Genomic DNA, 19,395 nt, shown 5'->3' with positions numbered 1-19,395 from the left:
TACTATTCTATGTTCTATTAAGCCTGTTCAGTTGCCCGATGTCTGCAGGGCAGCAACTGCTCCCGAACTCGGTGGCATGGGACCCTTTACTCCTGCACCTTTCACCCATTGGCACCAGCGAGAAGAGAATGGTCAAACGGCAGTCAGCACCAAACACCTGTTCGCTTACTGCCCTCGTCCTCCAAGACTTTAATCTTCCTTCGTGCGGAGTAATGGAGCTGATCATAGGTTCTTGTTCCACTGTTAGAAATTGGTGCAGCGTACACCCCCAGCGATGGCCATAGTTATCTATCCGCTCTCATCCACACCGAATCCCCCAGGAGAACGTGTACACCCTCAGCAATGGTTGTAGTTACCTACCCACTCTCATCCACACCAATTGGCCCAGGAGATCACAGGAGATTGCACTGAATCCCCCAGGAGAATGCAGAAGTGTCATGTGGTTTAGTCACCTCAAAAACACATCCTGCGAGTGTTGACTCTCTGACGAAGGCTGTGCGTTCTCCTACTCAGTCCATCCAATGGCTGGCGTTTGTAAAGAGGAACAACACACAATTGAGTCAGCTCCGCCATTCAATCATGAATGATATAACCAACCCTTTTTCCCGCCCTCACTCCATAACCCATAACGCCTTTAACAAGTAAGAACCCGCCATCTAGTCTGAAATATACCATATTAATTAAAACCACTGCCCACTGTAGAAAAGAATTGCATATATTCATCATTCTCGGCTGAATAAATTCTTACTCATTGCGGAATTAAATGGGCATTCTTTATCTGAGGTAGAGCCCTCCAATCCTGTACTCTTCCACTAATAGAAACATCCTCTGCACTTCCTCTCTATGCAGTCCTTTCAGTATCACGAAGGATTCAGTAAGATGACGCTCATCCTCCTGAACTCCATCCAGTACAGACCCAGAACCTTTCAAGGCAACCCAGGATCCTGTTTTCAATCATGAGCCCTATCATTGGCTGTTAATTTACAAACTTTGAAAGGCATGCTTTTAGGGAGATCATTTATTATGTCAGTGCAGGGTTAGTGTTGGCCTGTCAATTTGTGGGTAGTGTGGTCATTATCCCCCTTGTGTTTGTTCACTTCATTGGAGATACAGTCCCATTAGAAACTGCATCTGTGACCTGGACCACATCTTCTTTACCTTCATCCAGCTCAACTTGCATTGACTAAGGTCCATGCTTTATTAATGGAGAACAAGGAGCAGTTCAGCTTACAACACTGTGTCGACTCTGGGCAATGTTACAATAGTCATACTGGACTTCAATTGATTGGGAAAATTGGGTTGCTGCTGGATTACAGGAGGGGGAATTCCTAGTGTGCCTACAAGATGTCTTTTTAGCACAGCTTGTGGTTGAGCCCACTGGAGGATCAGTTATTCTCAATTGGGTGTTGTGCAATAAACCAGAATTGATTGGAGAGCATAAGGTAAAAAAGCTCTTAGGGGCAAGTGATCATATATAATTCACTCTGAAATTAGAAAAGGAGAAGCTAGAGTCAGATGTATCAGTGTTACAGTAGAATAAAGGGAATTACAGAGACATGAGAGAGGAGTTGGCCAGAATTGATTGGAAAATAACACTGATGGCAGAGCAGCAATGGCTGGAATTTTTGGAAACATTTCGAAAGGCACAGGATATATACATTCCAAAGGGGAAAAAGCATTCTAAAGGAAAGATGACACAACCGCACAATTGTGGCTAACATGAGAAGTCAAAGTCAACATGAAAGCCAAAGAAAGGGCATACAATAGAGTAAAAATTAGTGAGAAGTTAGAGGATTGGGAAATTTTCAAATACCAACAGAAAGTAACAAAAAAGAAATTAAGAAGGAAAAATGGAATATGAAAGTAAGCTAGCCAATAATATAGAACAGGATGCCAAAAGTTTCTTCAGATACATAAAGTGCAAAAAGAGAGGCAAGAGTGGATAGCAGACCACAGGTAGTAATGGGGGACAACAAAATAGTGGATAAAAGTAAGTATTTTGCATCAGAAAGACACTAGCAGCATGGTGGAAATTCCAGGTGTCAGGGGGTATTAAATGTGTGAAGTTACCATAACTACAGAGGAGGTTCTTGGAAAACTGAATGGTCTGAAGGTAGGTAAGTTACCTGGATCAGATGGTGTACACCACAGAGGTCTGAAAGAGGTGGCTGAAGAGATCGTGGAGGCATTAGTAATGATAGTTCAAGAATCACTAGATTCTGGAATGGTTCCCGAAGACTGGAAAATTGCAAATGTCACTCCACTCTTCAAGAAGGCAAAGACAGTTAGTCTGACCTCAGAGGTTGAGAAAATGTTGGATTTGATTATTAAGGATGAGGGCTCAGGGTACTTGAGGGCACGTGTTAAAATAGGCCATAGTCAGCATGATTTCCTCAAGGGAAAATCTTGCCTGAAAAATCTGTTGGAATTCTTTGAGCAAATAACAAGCAGAATAGAGAAAGGGGAATCAGTTGATGTTACAAACAACAACACACACAAAATGCTGGTGGAACACAGCAGGCCAGGCAGCATCTATAGGAGAAGCACTGTCGACCTGACAAAGGGTCTCGGCCCAAAATGTTGACAGTGCTTCTCCTATAGACGCTGCCTGGCCTGCTGTGTTCCACCAGCATTTTGTGTGTGTTGTTGTTTGAATTTCCAGCATCTGCAGATTTCCTTATGTTTGATCAGTTGATGTTATGTGCTTAGATTTTCAGAAGCCCTTTGTCAGAAGGCTAGGAGCCCATGGTATAATAGGAAAGATTCTAGCGTGGATAAAACAGTGGCTGATTGACAGGAGGCAAAGAGTGGGAATAAAGGAAGCCTTTACTGGCTGGCTGCCAGTGACTAGTGGTGTTCTACAGGGGGTATGTTGGGACCAATTCTTTTTATGTTAGATGTTAGGACATTAGGCACTAAAGTAAAGGCTGGGACTTCCAGTGTGGAGATCTCAGGATTGCCACCTGTACCATATGCCAGTGAGGCCAAAAATAGGACTGTTTAAGTGGGGCAGCGTCAGATTTTTGAAACTTTGGGAACTGTCCCTATAGAAAAAAGACAGTTTGGCCTGATATGGAGGGGGATAAATATAATTGTCGGGACGCTTGATACTGTTGTTCTGTTTAAACAAGAGTTGTGGGGAAGGGGATGTTGAGTACCAGAGTGGTAAGTGAGCAAGTGGAATGGCTGTGGGAAAAAGTAGATGTTAAGCCTACACACAAAAAAAGAAACTGAAAGCTGAGTGTAGTGAGATTAATGTTCTGAGTTGAACCTATTCCAATGAAAGGAGCATTGTATGTAAGACAGATAAACTTAAAGCACATGGAATTATGATATTGAAGCCGTTAGTGAGGCTTAGTTATGGGAGGGGCAGGACTAGCAGCTCAACGTTCCTGGGTTCTGGAGAGATTAAAGGGAGAGCAGTGGCATAACTAGAGAGGAAAAATGACAAGGAATGCTCAGACAGGACAGGTTGCAGGGTTTGTCAACTGAAATAGGTGCATATAAAGACCATCTAATAGTCAGTGTGATTTAGAGTAGCAAATCTGTAGAGAGATTGTAAATAGTTGCAAAAAATGAAAAGTAAGTAATCAAAAAAACATACAAATAGATAAATAAATAGATGGACAGATAGATAGGCAAGTAAAAATAAATTTATGCTAATAAGTGATTTTAACTTCCCACATATTTACTGTGACTCCCATATGGTAAAAGGCCTAAATGAGATAGTGTCTGTCAAATAGGCTCAGGAAATTTTCCCTAATCAATACATAGGGGGCCATGCCAGAATGAACATTATACTGGATTTCCTGTAAGAAATGGCGGGAGTCAGATGTCTGTGCAGGGGAACACATTGGATCTAATGACTATTATTCCACTTGGTTCAAGATGATTATGGAGAATGACAGGACTGGTCCTCAGATTGAGATTCTAAATTGGAGAAAGACCACCTCTGATGCCATCTGAAAGGATATTGTGAATTAGGATTGGTTATTTTCTGGCAAAGTGGTGTTTGGTAATTCAGAGGCCTTCAAATGTGAAATTGTAAGAGTATAGAGTTTGTTACTGCTAGAATAAAAGGCAAGACAGGTTTAGAGAATCCTCAGTTATTGAAGCACTTGATAAGAAGAAGCAGGGGGTTATACTGCTGACAAGGTGAAAGAAAAGCCCAAGAGCTTTTATAACTAAACTAAGAGCAAAAGGACAGAAAGGGACAAAATTAGTTCTCTTGAAGATCACTGTGGTGAACCATGCCCAGATCTTAAAGAGATGGGCAAGACCTCAAATGTACTTTTGCATCTACATTTACTACATAAAGTAGTGGATACAGCTCAGTCCATCAGAAGGAAACCCCTCTCCACAATTGAGCAAATCTACAAGGTGTGCTACCACAAGAAAGCACCCATAATCGAGGACCCCTACATACACCCATTAATCTTTCATGCAGCTGGGTTAGGTGCCACAGGAGCCTTAGGTTCAGGTTCAGCAACAGTTGTTACCTTTCAACCATCAGCTCCTGAACCAGTGTGAATACTCACACTGGGCACAATGGGCTCACTTTCCTTTCAATATTATACATTTGCTTTGTTACTATTTTTTTTAACCTCAGGTTGAAACCTGAGGTGCAGACATAGACAAACACATTTATAGTCACTTGCTGGAACTTTCAGACTGTTCTAGTGGTGTTTAGTATTCTGGCTTTCTGGAGATTGACATAGATATTGCTGTGTAGCTCGAGTTGTTTAATACTATTGTGCAGTGACTATGGGATGACATCAGAATTTGACATTGCCATTAGGATTTATGTATACCCTGTTTATGTTCCATAGACTTTCAATTTCCTCTTTTTGTTGCAGAACTGAGAAAAACCCAAGTGCAGGACACAGAGATTGAGTTGGGGATGCTGGCGCAGACGTGAACGTTGAACAGCAAACTGGAGGAATCTTGACACGGAGCTCTGATATGGAGTCTTGACAATGGAGACAGGGTTTTCATGGAATATCTTGAAACTGGAGCTGAACTTAGAACAAATGGTTCCAAGCAGTTGAGAAACGAAGTTATCACATGGGAATAGACCAACAAACTGGCAACCTGTGATAGTGACGCCATCATATTTATTTCAGTCTCTGATGAAAATCAGGTGTACTGTAATTGAGCAATGGAGATCTAATGACTGAAATTAGGGCATAATCAGGGAGAAAGAAGTGTTAAAGGGGTACAGTCAACTGGAACCATGACAGTATCCCTCCCTCAATGGGAGCCTCCCGGCGACCCCCCAGGCTTGTCTGGATGGTCCCAATGGAAATCCCGGATGAGAGAAGGGTCCAGGATGAAGGAACAGGATATCCAGGAACGTTCTTCAGGGCCGTACCCCTCCCAGTCGACCAGGTACTGGAGACCCCTGCCCCAATGGCGGGCATCCAATAATCGCCAGACGGTGTATGTCGGATGGTTGTCGATGATCCGGGGGGTGGGTGGAGGGGGATCGGTCAGAGGGCACAAGAGGCTGACAGAAACCGGTTTTAACTGGGAGACGTGAAATGTAGGATGGATCTGCATAGATGTAAGTAGTTTGAGCCGGATTGCCATGGGATTGATAATGCTCTCAGTCTTGAAGGATCCCAGGAAGTGGGGGGGGGGGGGGGGTGGTGAGCTTCTTGGGCTCGTTCTTGAGAGGAATGTCTCTAGACGAGAGCCACACCATCTGCTCAGGTCAATACTCAGGAGCAGGGGTATGGTAGCAGTCAGCAATTCTTAGGTTACGGTTGGCTGAGTGAAGCAGGGCCGTGCTTGTGTCTTCCCAGATTTTTAGGCACCTGTGTATATGGGCCTAGACTGATGGCACCGCAATCTCCTTTTCCTGGGCGGGAAACAACGGGGGTTGATACCCAAGAGCATTCAAAAGGAGATTTCCCGGTAGCGATGCTGACCAGAGAGTTGTGGGCGTACTCTACCCATGCGAGATGGTTGCTCCAGGTAGACAGTTTGTTGGCTGTTATACAACGTAACACTGCCTCCAACTCTTGGTTGACCCGCTCTGTTTGCCCATTCGTCTGTGGGTGAAACCCGGACGACAGGTTAACTGAGGCACCAAGGGCTCAACAAAAGGATCTCCAAACTTGCAAAATGAATTGAGGTCCCCGGTCGGAGACAATATCCGAAGGGATTCCGTGAAGTTGGAAAACGTGGGTGACGAGAAGGTCTGCGGTCTCCTGCGCGGAAAGTAGTTTAGGGAGGACTACAAAATGTACCGACTTGGAGAAACAGTTCACCACAGTGAGTATGGCCATGTTTCCATGTGAAGGGGGTAGACCGGTGATGAAATGTAGAGCGATATGGGAACAGGGATGACCAGGGACAGGTAGGGGATGAAGGAATCCCGCAGGTGGCAGATGAGAGGCTTTTCCATGGGCGCGGATGGAACATGCAGAGACATAGGAATGGGTGTCAGCGTCCATGGAGGGCCACCAGAAATGTCTCTTCAGGATGGTCAGGGTCCGATTGATTCCAGGATAGTAGGCGAAACGAGAAGTGTGCCCCCACTAGAGAACCTGCGATTGAACAGAATCGGGTACAAAGAGGCGATTGGGAAGTCTGATGCCTGGGTCAGGTTGAGTCTGTTGGGCCAGTTTGACTCTGGACTCGATCTCCCAGGTGAGTGCAGCCACTACAAAGGATGGTGGAAGGATGGTCTCGGGGTTGGGAAGGTCCTCTTCGGAAGCGTATTGACGGGAGAGAGCATCAGGCTTCTCGTTCTTGGACCCCGGATGATAGGTGAGGGTGAACCTGGACCGGCCAAAAAACAATGCTCAACGGGCCTGGCGGGAATTCAGGCGTCTGGAGGTCTGGATATATTCAAGGTTCTTATGTTCTGTCCAGATGATGAGTGGATGCTCCGCCCCCTCCAACCAGTGCCTCCATTCTTCCAATGCCGGTTTGACTCCTAGTAGCTCCTGGTTCCCCACATCGTAGTTTCGTTCAGTGGGAGACAGTTGGCGAGAGAAGAAGGCACAGGGATGTAGTTTCTGATCTGGGCCTGAACGTTGGGACAGTACTGCTCCCACCCCAGAGTCGAAGGTATCAACGTCCACAGTGAATTGACAGGAGGAGTCCGGTTGAATCAGAGCAGAAGCAGATGTGAAATGCCTCTTCAGTGAGGCGAATGCTGAGTCCACCTCAGAGTTGCAATGGAAAAGTATGGCAGGTGAGATAAGTCGGGTAAGGGGAAGCCGCCACCTGACTGTAGTTTCTGATGAACCGGCGATAGAAGTTCGCAACCCCAGGAACCATTGGAGTTGCTTGTGGTCTGTGGGTTTGGGCTACTCCCCCACTGCCTGGATCTTCTCGGGATCGGCTCTCACTTGTCCACTCTCGATGATGTAACCTAGGAAGCTGACCGAGGGGACGTGGAATTCGCATTTCTCCACCTTTATGAATAATTTATTCTCCCCCAGCCTCTGCAGGACTTGACGGACATAGTGCCTGTCCATTAATCTAGGCTTGAAAAACTGTGGGGGCATTGGTGAGGCCAAAAGGCATGACCAAGTACTCGAAGTGGCCTAAAGGGGTATTAAATGCTGTCTTCCACTCGTCCCCCTCCCTTATTCAGACCAAATGGTAGGTGCTTCGTAGGTCCAACTTCAAGAAGATGGTGGCTCCGTGAAGTGGTTTGAACGCAGAACTTATAAGAGGCAGTGGGTACTTGTTCTTTATGGTTATATGACTTAGGCCTCAGTAGTCGATGCAGGGACGGAGAGAACCATCCTTCTTCCCCACAAAGAAGAACCCTGCGCCCACCAGGGACAATGAGGGTCGGATAATGCCCACCGCAGGAGATTGACTGATGTAACCCTCTATTGCTTCCCTCTCTGGCCAGGACAAGTTATACAGCCAACTGGTGGGTAGAGGAGCACCAGGGAGAAGGTCAATAGCACAATCATATGGTTGGTGCGGAGGCAGGGAAAGTGCACATTGTTTACTAAAAACTTGTCCAAGGTTGTGGTACTCTGCTGGAACCCTGGACAAATTGGGAGGTTCAACGGCAGATGAGGTTGTGGTGGTTCTTGCAGGGGAAAAGGGCTGACTGTAGACAAGTGGACTGACAAATCGCACTCACCAATCAATGTAAGGATTATGGTGGCTTAACCAGGGGTACCCAAGAACTATTGGAGCTTGAGGAGAGGAAATTAAGTTAAATTGTACCTGCTCTTGATGGTTCCCAGAGAGGATCAAAGACAGTGGTGGTGTACGGTGAGTGACTTAGGCCATAAGTCTTCCGCCCAGTGCCCAGGCTTCCAGAAGGTGAACTCAACGACTTCTGAGGGATTCTGGCCTGGGAAGTTATGTCTTCATCCAACAGATACCTCTCAGCACCGGAGTCTATCAAGGCAGACAAGGACAGGGACTGTTGGTTGTAGTTTACAGTAGCTTGGATCTGCATCCGGGATTGGGGGACAGAAGGGAATGCAATCTGACTCACCAGGGTCCCCCTTTCTACTGGTGAGCCCTCCCTTTTGGCCGAAGGGAACAGGTAGCACAAAAGTGGCCAGACTGACCACAATAAAGACAATCCCCTGCTCTGAATCTCCGGAGTTGCTCTGTGGGAGAAAGATGGCTCTGTCCCAACTACATTGGTTCCTCTTCCAGGGTGGTGGAAATGGCCGTGCTGGGTGCTATTCTAGGAATGGCAGGAGGAGAGAGGTTAGGGCTGGTAAAGCATGGTAAAGCATGCTGTGGGGTGGCCAAAGGAGTAGGACAACTGGTTCTCTCTCTCTGGCATTCTTGGAGTCAGTTGTCCAGCTTGGTGGCTAGAGAGATCACTGAATCCAGGCTGTTAGTGTCATCCCTAGCTGCCAACTTGTCCTTTATCTTGTCACCGAGGCTTGCCGGAATACCTCCTGAAGTGTCTCATCATTCCAGCCCGAGTCGGCTGCTAGCATCTGGAACTCCACAGGGTTTTCATGGAATATCTTGAAACTGGAGCTGAACTTGATTTTGTTGGTCTTTTATTATGTATTGTACATTTTTTTAGTTAACCAACTGGTTCTGTATTGCCACAAGGAACCCTTCTGTTTCTGGGAAGAGGTTTCCAAATCTGAGCCTGACGTTCAATGCTTCCTTGTTGACACCTAGTCTGCTCAGATCATGGGGAAGTGTTCCATGGAGGGTCGTGCTCTTCCAATGGTTAATTTTTTCTTCAATAGTGATAATTTCTTATTTTTTCTAGGTTGTGCTTTCATTGAAGTTTGGTGATGTGTACTTCTTATGGGAAATGCATATACTTGCCTGGAGTGATGACTCCGATATTCATTGAGGAAAATATGTCCTTAGATGTTTTATCTGATAGTTGTATTTTTTTTAATGTCTGTTATTCCTCTTCCTCCTTCTGTCCAAGGTAGTGTTAATCTAAGGGTGTTCGACTGCACATAGTGTTTCCTAAAATTTGTCATTTCATTTCTTAATTTACTTTGTAAATTTTCCAGATCAGTTTTGGACCAAGATAGCATGCCAAAACAGTATGTTAACATGGGTATTTTGCAAGTGTTTATTTTCTTTGTTATATTTTACTATGATTATTATTATTATTATTATTGCATTTGCAGAGTTTGTCTTTTTTTGCATATTCGTTGTTTATCAGTGTGTAGGTTTTCATTGATTCTGTTGAATTTTTTCTTCTGTTGTAGATGTTAGCAAGAAAATGAATTTGAGTAGTATATGCCTACATCTACATACTTTGATAATAAATTTCCTTTGAACTTTGATCTCTAATGGAAATACAAGGGATAGGATGTGGGAAATGGGGTGTGAGTAGACGACAGAGTCTGGGAATATTTACACTGTGGTGAGGAGGAATGGGGAGGAAGAAAAGAGAGATGATGGGAGAAGGGGAAAGGAGAGAAGAGCAGGGAGGGGTGACTTGAAGATTAGTCCTGGGATAAGGGGCCAACAATCCCTTCCTTGTTCCATCTATGATTCCTCCATGTTCCATTCCAGAGCATCCCCTCATCTTTCCAGCTTCCTGGACCCTCCCACATAATTGTGGAGCAGAGACCAAGGGGTACAAGTACACTGAAACCAATTGTAGCATGGCTACCGAAGAAGGTTATCAAAATTTACAGAGGACCTTGATCATCTGGGTAAATAAGACAAGGAATGGTAGATGGACTTTAGTATGGTTCAGTGTGTAAAGTCAGCTCCATTCAGGAAATGTACATTGAGCAGCAGGGCACTGGGGAGTACTATGGAATGGAGCAACAGTGGAGTACAATACTCTGAAAGTGGAGTAAGTATACAGAGTGGTGAAGAAGTTGTTGGCAGGTTGCTGTTCATCAGTCAGGTTACTGAGTATAAAGGTTGAGAGGTGTGGTTGTACAGGACGGCGATGAGGCTACGCTTGGGTTATTGTGTTCAGTTTTAGATGCTATGGGAAAGATGGTACAAATCTGTAAAGAGTGCATAAAAGATTTACATGATTTACACAATGTAACACTACATCTTCAGACCAAATAGCAGGATCACACAGGGACTTGGAAGGTTTAAACAAAACTAGAAATTTTATTAACAAAAGGAACAAAACAGTATAACTCACAAGATCTAGGATAATTAAGAATAACTGAGCCAGAACTTCAGTAGGCAAAGATCAGGAATTGATTAGAGAACTAAAGGTCAAAGGACCCTTAGGGCAGATGATCATAATATGATCAAATTCACCATGAAATTTGAGGAGGAGAAGCTAAAGTCAGATGTATCAGTATTAGAGTGGAGTAAAGGGAATTACAGAGACTTCAGAGAGAAGCTGGCCAAAACTGATTGGAAAAGAACACTGACAGGGATGACAGCAGAGCAGCAATAGCTGGAACTTTGGAAGCAATTTGGAAAGTATCCCAAAGAGGAAGGTATTCTAAATGCAAGATGACACAACCGTGGATAACAAGAGAAGTAAAAGCCAACATAGAAGCCTAAGAGAGAGCATATAGTAATGCAAAAATTAGAGGATCTCAGTGGCTGGGAAGATGTGCAGTAGAGGAAAGGTACAGGATTACGAAGTTTTTAAAAAACCAATAGAAAACAACTAAACAACACACACAAAATGCTGGTGGAACGCAGCAGGCCAGGCAGCTTCTATAGGCAGAAGCACTGTCAACATTTCAGGCTGAGACCCTTCATCAGGACTAACTGAAAGGAAAGATAGTAAGAGATTTGAAAGTAGGAGGGGGAGGGGGAAATACAAAGTGATAGGAGAAGACCAAAGAGGGTGGGGTGAAGCTAAGAGCTGGAAAGGTGATTGGCAAAAGGTATACAGAGCTGGAGAAGGGAAAGGATCATGAGATGGGAAGCCTAGGGAGAAAGAAAGGAGGGGAACTAAATAAATCATGGAGGGGGTAAGAAGGGGAGGAGGAGCATTAATGGAAGTTAGAGAAGTCAATGTTCATGCCATCAGGTTGGAGGCTACCCAGATGGAATATAAGGTGTTGTTCCTCCAACCTGAGTGTGGCTTCATCTTGACAGTAGAGGCGGCCATGGATAGACATATCAGAATGGGAATGGGATGTGGAATTAAAACAGCTAAAGAAAACAACTAAAAATGTAATTAAGAATGAAAAGATGGAATATGAAAGTAAGCTAGCCCGTAATATTTAAGAGGATACCAAAAGTTTCTTCTGATACATAAAGTGTAAAAGAGGGGTGAGAATGGATTTTGGATCACTGGAGATGTCATAATGGGGGACAATGAAATGGCAGATGAACTGAATAAGTATTTTCTATCAATCTTCACTGTGAAAGACACTAGAACTACGGTGGAAGTTCGAGAGTGTCAGGGGCCAGAAGAGTGTGGAGTGGTCATTACTAGGGAGAATGTTCTTGGGAAACTGAAAAGTTGGAAGGTAGGTAAATCACATGTGCCAGGTGTGTATGCCCTAGTGTTCTGAAAAAGGTGGCTGAAGAGATTGTTAGAAATTAGTAAAGATCTTTCAAGAATCACTAGATTCTGGCATGGTGCTAGAGAACAGTAAAATTGCAAATGTCACTCCACTCTTTAAGAAAGGGCAGAGGCAGAAGGAAGAAAATTATAGGCTAGTTAATCTGACCTCAGTGGCTGGGAAGATGTTGCAGTTGATTGTTAGGGTAATGGTTTCAGGATAACAAAAAGGCTACAGCCAGCATGGTTTATTTTCAGGAAGATGATACCTGATGGAATTATTTGAAGAAATAACAAGTAGGATAGACAAAAGAAAATGGGTTAATATTGTGTACTTGGATTTTCAGAAGGTCTTTGGCTAGGTGCCGCACATGAGGCTGTTTAACAAGTTAAGAGCCCTGGATATTGCAGGAAAGATTCTAGCACAGATAAAGCAGTAGCTGATTGTCAGGAGGCAAAGTGGGAATAAAGGGAGTCTTTTCTGATTGGCTGTTGGTGACTAGCACTGTTCCACAGAGGGCTGTGTTGGTACCACTTCTTTTTACATTATATATCAATGATTCGGATGATGGAATTTGTTGTAAAGTTTGCAGATGATATGAAGATAGGTAATTTGAGGAAGTAGATAGACTATAGAAGACTTGCACAGGTCAGGAAAATAGGCAAAGGAATGGCAGATGAATACAGGGTCGGGAAGAGTAGGGTCAGGCCCTTTGGTTGAAGAAATAAAGGGGTAAACTATTTTCTCAATGGAGAGAAAATTCAAAAATTGAGTGCACAATGTGACTTAGGAGTCTTTTTTTGCATTATACCCTAATGGTTAATTTGCAGGTTGAGTCTGCAGTGAGAAAGGCAAATGTGATGTTAGCATTCATTTCAAGAGGACTAGAACATAAATGAAAGGATGCCATGTTAAGACTATAAAACACTGGGGAAGCCTCACTTGGAGTAATGTGAGAAGCTTTGGGCCCCTTATCTTGGAAAGGATGTGCTGAAACTGGAGAGGATTCTAATGAGATTCATGAAAATAATTCCAGGTTTGAACAGCTTGTCATATGAAGTAGTGTTTGACGGCTCTGGGCCTGAATTCAGAAGAATGAGGGGTGACCTCATTGAAACCTATCAAATGGCGTAAGGCCTCGATGGAGTGGATGTGGACAGGATGTTTCCTATGGTGGGAAAGGCTAAGACCAGACGACTCAGCCTTAGAATAGAGGGACATCCTTTTAGAATGGAGATCAAAGGAATTGCTTTAGCCAGAGTGGTGAGTCTGTGGAAATTGTTGCCACAGGCAACTGTGGAGGCCAACTCTGAACGTATACTTAAGGAAGAGGTTGATAGATTCTTGATTTGTCAGGGCATGAAAGGATATGGGGAGAAGGCAGGAGATCGGGGCTAAGAGGAAAAATGGATCTGCCATGATGAAATGGTGGAGCAGATTCATTGGGCCAAATGGCCTAATTCCGTTCCTATGTCTTATGGTCTTATAGAAATCAGACCAGGAGAATGAGGCCACAAATAAAAGAGCAGCAACATTTGAAAACTAATTGACTGACCAAAAAAAAATATTTATTCTGCAAAATGCTGGAGGAACTTAGCAGGTCAGGCAACATCTATGGAGAGGATGTTTCAGACCCAGAACCTTCACTATGCCTGTGCTATTTATTAATTTGCTTAGATGCCGCCTGAACTGCCGAGTTCCTCCAGCACTTTGTGTGTTGTTCTATATTTTCAGCATCTGCAGAATATCTGCATTTGTAAGTGGGATGGACTTTGACACACGGAAAAGATAGAGTACATTGCTTGTTGTGTTAAAATAGCTGCTGATATTTCTACACAGAATCGCTGACTGCTTACAGACATTTTTTTTAAAGTACCTTGTCTATCCAAATACCACCACGCTTCAGCGTTCCCCGTCGGGTGACTGCCCTAACGATGAAAAGCGCATGCGTAAGGGTCAGACCTAAGGCGTGAATACTGCGCGTGCGCTCACTGGACAAAAGGATCGGGAGAATCGGCAGCGAGTAGGATTTGGATTTTGGGCGGGGGCTTCATCAGCATCGGTGTTCGCACACTGACTGAGAGATAATTACTGTGGAGCCCTGGCCAGACCGTGGTCCCGCATCCGGGAAGAGTCTCAATTCTTACCCTCACTCGGCCCCACGATCTGTGTCGGACCCTGAGAAGCTTTCTGCTGAGGAGCGAAGGTATTGGCGCCGTTTCTGAGGCGCATGCGCATCGCTATGAAGGCTAGACGGGTCTCTCATCGTGGGGGTTTCTGGGTAGAGAGACAGCCATGGATGAGGCTCCCACCATTTTCCTGCCATTCCGTAAGGTGTGTCTGGAAGTACTGCTGGAGGGAATGGGAGCAGATGGGTTTCCTAGACCCTTTCTGGTCCAGCTATCTAAATCGAAGGATTAGGAACTCCGAATAAAATTATAGTTCCGATTTAATCTCGGCTGAAGAGTCTACCTTCCAGTCAATGAAAATGTCAGTGGTGCTGCATGAATAAAAAACAAAATCCTTCCATCAGCTTTAGTTCTTGAGAAAAATCACCTTTGTTCCACCTCCTCTTGTTTTGGACCTTTCTACCTGTGAGAACATGTTTTGTCCCATTCTCTCTGGGTACATAATGATATCAAACACTGTTGTCCTGGGCAACATTGACCTGTAACTTTTACATCACAAATATACCACACTACTGCACTCCCCTTCATATGAATTGGCATTGCCATTGGTGATTTTAACCCTGTCAATCACCTGGGATGGGGGTGTCCGGGTAACTAGAAGGTCTCCAGGATCAGCCAAGTAATACCATGTGCACTTTGTAGTAATGTGGGCATAACTGGAGCCTGAAATGATGCTAATGCAGAGAGACCAACAGCCATGTCATGGACACGGCTCATTCTGATAGACAGAAAAAACAAGAGTATCATGGTCAGTCCGGAAGCCTGATCTGTGCCCAGTTAGATGAGGAGTTGTTCCTCCAACTTCACTGATTAATGTATTTTATAAATCTCTTTACAGGTTAGAAACAACAAATAATTTGTGTGCGGAGATCTCAAAACACCACAAGAGATTCACTCATTCAGCCGACCCACAGTGAGTTCATACTGGGGAGATGGCGTTCACGTGCTTAGACTGTGGAAAAGGATTCACTCGGTCTTATCAACTGAAGGTACATCAACAAATTCACACTGGAGAGAACCCGTTCACCTGCTCAGACTGTGGGAAAGGATTCACTCAGTCATCTGATCTGAACATACATCAGCGAGTTCACTCTAGGGAGAGGCAGTTCACCTGCTCAGACTGTGGGAAGAGATTTACTCAATCATCTCACCTTCTGGCACACCAGTCAGTTCACACTGGGGAGAAGCCATTCACCTGCTCAGACTGTGGGAAAGGATTCACTCGGTCATCCCAACTGAAGGTACATCAGCGAGTTCACACTGGAGAGAGGCCATTCACTTGCTCAGACTGTGGGAAGGGATTCACTCAGTCATGTCATCTGAGGGTACATCAGAGAATTCATACTGGAGAGAGGCCGTTCACCTGCTTAGAATGTGGGAAGGGATTCACTCAATCATCTCACCTACTGGCACATCAGTCAGTTCACAATGGGGAGAAACCATTTACCTGTTTAGACTGTGGAAAGGGATTCACTCAGTTTTCCCACCTACAGACACACCAGTCAGTTAACATTGGGGAGAGGCCATTCACCTGCACGGATTGTGGGAAGGGATTCACTCACTCATCCAGCTTACAGACACACCAGTCAGTTCACACTGGGGAGAAGCCATTCACCTGCACAAACTGTGGGAAGGGATTCACTCGGTCATCTCAACTGAAGGTACATCAGCGAGTTCACACTGGGGAGAGGCCATTCACCTGCTCAGACTGTGGGAAGGGATTCACTCAGTCATGTCATCTGAAGGTACATCAACGAATTCACACAGGGGAGAGGCCATTCACCTGCTCTGAATGTGGAATGCGATTCACTCTGTCATCCCACCTACAGATACACCAGCGATTTCACACTGGAGAGAGGCCTTATATGTGCTCAGATTGTGGGAAAAGATTCACACAGTCATTTAAACTGAAGGTACACCAGCGAGTTCACACTGGGGAGAGACCGTTCACCTGCTCAGAATGTGGGATGGGATTCACTCAGTCATCCAACCTACAGACACACCAGCGAGTTCACACTGGAGAGAGGCCATTCACTTGCTCAGACTGTGGGAAAGGGTTCACTCTGTCGTCCCAACTGAAGGTACATCAGCGAGTTCACACTGGGGAGAGACCGTTTACCTGCTCTGAATGTGGGAAGAGATTCACTCAGTCATCCAGCCTACAGACACACCAGCGTGTTCACACTGGGGAAAGGCCATTCACCTGCTCTAAATGTGGGAAGGGATTCACTCGATCATCTCACCTTCTGACACACTACCAAGTTCACACTGGGGAAAAGGATTAAATAGGGATTCTCTCGGTCATCTCAACTGAGGGTCCATCAGTGAGCTCACAGTAGGGGAAAAGGTTTAAATAGGCTGCACGCTGGAAAATTAACCTTCACAGTTGCTGAATCCAGAGGCAAGTTCAAAGCGAGTGTTGGTGTTGAACTCTGCGATCATTGCTGCTGCTTATCACACCCAGTTCTGCACCCTGGTCACTGGGCTTGGGATGTGTTTCTTCTGCTGATGTTCACCATAATAGGACTGTAGTTTAATATTCTGGATCTGTGATTAATAAATCAGTTCTATTAACTCTGCCCCAGTTACTCAGTAAATCTACAATACACACAGTGTACTGTGAGGAGTCAACTTAGCCCAGCTGGTCCCTGTCAAACTTTTGGTTTCACAGAAGTCCTATTAAATCCATCCCTGCTGTTCACCTCTCGCTCTCCCTGTGATGACGGATTCCAAACACTCGCCACTCTGGGTGAAGAGATTTTCCTTGAATTTTCTGCATGACTTGCTGCGGTCTGAAGGAGCTGACGAGGAGCTGACCACCTTTGTGTCTGTCATCTTCTTCATCCTTCCAACCCCTGGGCTGAGGAAGAATGAAATTACTAGAAACCTTTTTCTTGCTCCTTTCAACCTTCTGCTTCTAAAGGGCTGCCTGTCACTCAGCTGGATTGTTACAATACACAACTCTCCTCTAACGTCTGAAAGCAGAGTGGAAAACCATCAATTGGATGTTCAATGGAGCAGAGTCAGAAACCAGAGATGGGATAGCATGGGGAAGAGTTTGGGACTCGGGACTGTTATGTGGAAAACTTTATGATGAGCAGGGAAACAGCAGGGGCACAGTAACGAATTTCAGAGTAACAACATTTAGAAGCTAATTGACAAGAGAAAAAAATTAGATTGACTTTGGCTGTTAACACAAAATGCCTGTTGATATTGAGTATATTGCTTGTGGGAGCTTGTTGTGTTAAACTGCCCACTGAGTTCTCATAAAATCATTGATTCGATTTGTGCCATTAAGCAGAAGGAACGCAATGCTTGTAAACACCATGAGCTTCAGAATGTGCTGTTACTGCGAAATGAGTGCACAGGTGCCAAGAATCTACTGTATCTAATGGTTTAATTCACACTGGGGAGAGGCCATTCATTTGCTCAGAATGGGAAGGGATTTCACCTAATGGCACACAAGTTAGTTCACACTGAGGGGAAACAACTCACCTGCTCAGACTGTGGGAAGGGACTCACCCAGTCATCCACCCTCTGGCACACTACTGAATTCACACGGGAGAGATGGTTCACCGGCTCAGACTGTGGGAAGGCATTCACTGAGTCCTATAAACTGAAGGTTCATCAGTGAGTTCACACTGGGGAGAGATAATTCACTTGCTCAGACTGTGGGAAGGGATTCACTCACTCATCCAAACTTGTGACACACTATCAAGTTCACACTGGGGAAAAGGTTTCAATAGGGTGCACGCAGGATATTTAACCTTCACAGTTCTGCACCCTGGTCACTGGGCTTGGGATGTGTTTTATCTGCTGATTTTCACCTTTAATGGGACTGGACAGATTTCCCTTTAATTTCCTGCATGACTTTCTGCGGACTGAAGAGGCAAGACAACTGAATTTATGTTTAACATGTTCTGCGTCCTGAAATCTCTGGGCCAAGGAAGAGTGACATTGGTAGTTCACTTCCTTATTCCCTGCTCATTTCAACTGTTATGTGTCATTTTCATTGAAGAGCTGTATCTCACACAGGTCAGTTGTCACAGTACACCATTGTCCTTGAAAGTCTGAAAGTAGAATGGAGAACCATGAGTTGGATGTTCAGTGGAATAGAATCAGAAAGCAGAGACAGATTGGCTCAGGGGAGAGTTTGGGGCTCTAGGCAGAGATACCGGTAGGAGCAGATGCTGATGAGCAGGTTAGCAGGGTGCGTGGCAAGGAATGGCAGAGTAGCAACATTTGAAAGCTGATTGATGAAAAAAAGTATTGGTTTGACTATGATGTTTGACACACAGTCTGTTGACATTGAGCATATTGCCTATGGGAGCTTGCTGTGTTAAATTGCCCACCAAGTTGTCATAAAAAATATTGACTGAGTGATACTATTTCGCAGAAGGTAGGTAATGCTTCTAAACCCTTTGAATGGCACTGTTCTTGCCAAGAAATCTGTGAGCTTAAGAATTTACTGTCAAATGCACAGGTGCCAAAGGTCTGTTGGACTTAAAGGTGTAATTTTCATTTTCATTTTCTTTGCAGTTTAACAATTTTTATCTTGTATTTTAAGTTGCCTTTGTGTGCATAGCAGTTTCATATGCCTCTGGTGGCTGTGCAAAATAGAATTCTAGAAGTTTCTTTATACTTCATTAAGTGAGTAAGGGTTTTCTCATTGGTTGATTTTGATGCAGTATTGGCTAAGTTCTTTCTAATGGATTATTATTGTCTATAGAATTGAATGGATTTGTTCTCATCTTTGGGTATAGAAGTAGCTCTTTTATGCTGGGTGCCATCTTTAGTTTCTCTCTCTTCTTGGTTTTAGACCCCTGTCACCGTTCTGTTCCTGTTCTATCAACTTTGAATAAAACAAATATGTAGCAACAAGTTTTATGCCTTGTTCCTGACTTCTAAAAGAACCTCGGATTTAAACACCAAAGTCTGTCATTTGTTGTGGTCAGCAGAATTTAGAACGCAGAACAATCCAAGACAAAGAGGAAATGTTTAGTGTGCAACAAAATGTGCAAGAACTTTCTTTTATATTGCAAACTGAGAAGAAAAAAATAGGTCTGGCTTTTTCATTGTCGGATGGAAATCAGGATTGAGTACTGCTGCATTGCTATTTTTCAAAGCAGATTTGTTAAAAAGAAACACATGCCAGTGGAATCACAAATGAGTTCCTCCAGCATTATGTGTGTGTTGCATGCTGGTAGAGCCACGTGCAAACTGGTAAAGTGCTAATTAAATTTGTACAAGCATTTGAGCACTGATAAAAAGATAATAAATTTGAG

The 19,395-nt window shown here is 44.3% G+C and overlaps 2 protein-coding genes across 4 annotated transcripts in view; one reads left to right on the top strand and one right to left on the bottom strand.

Annotated features, from left to right (window-relative positions):
• The window catches only part of LOC132377447 (syncytin-B-like), a 23,249-nt gene extending 9,113 nt beyond the window's left edge, over positions 1–14,136 (bottom strand). The window contains exons 1-2 of one of the 3 annotated variants that reach the window (XR_009506641.1): positions 14,069–14,136; positions 8,203–8,379 (exon numbers count right to left, since the gene is read on the bottom strand). The gene's annotated coding sequence lies outside the window, so the exon portion shown is untranslated. Of the gene's footprint in view, positions 1–8,202; positions 8,380–13,797; positions 13,856–14,068 lie in introns of those variants that run through there. The other 2 variants (XR_009506642.1, XM_059943728.1) reach the window with 2 other exon arrangements.
• Positions 13,930–19,395, top strand: LOC132377446 (zinc finger protein 229-like). The gene is made up of 2 exons (XM_059943727.1): positions 13,930–14,127; positions 14,949–19,395. Exon 2 carries the CDS (start codon positions 15,043–15,045, stop codon positions 16,393–16,395), a length of 1,353 nt encoding a protein of 450 aa, XP_059799710.1. The 5' UTR covers positions 13,930–14,127; positions 14,949–15,042; the 3' UTR covers positions 16,396–19,395.

The sequence above is a fragment of the Hypanus sabinus genome, chromosome 18 (assembly GCF_030144855.1).
Source record: "Hypanus sabinus isolate sHypSab1 chromosome 18, sHypSab1.hap1, whole genome shotgun sequence".
Taxonomy (NCBI): Eukaryota; Metazoa; Chordata; class Chondrichthyes; order Myliobatiformes; family Dasyatidae; genus Hypanus; species Hypanus sabinus.
Note: the sequence above shows the minus strand (reverse complement) of the source record. Positions and strands in the feature narration are given on the sequence as shown.

Bases quoted from the DNA above. Each gene is read 5' to 3' on its own strand.
- LOC132377446 (XM_059943727.1), top strand. From the start codon at position 15,043: ATGGCGTTCACGTGCTTAGACTGTGGAAAAGGATTCACTCGGTCTTAT.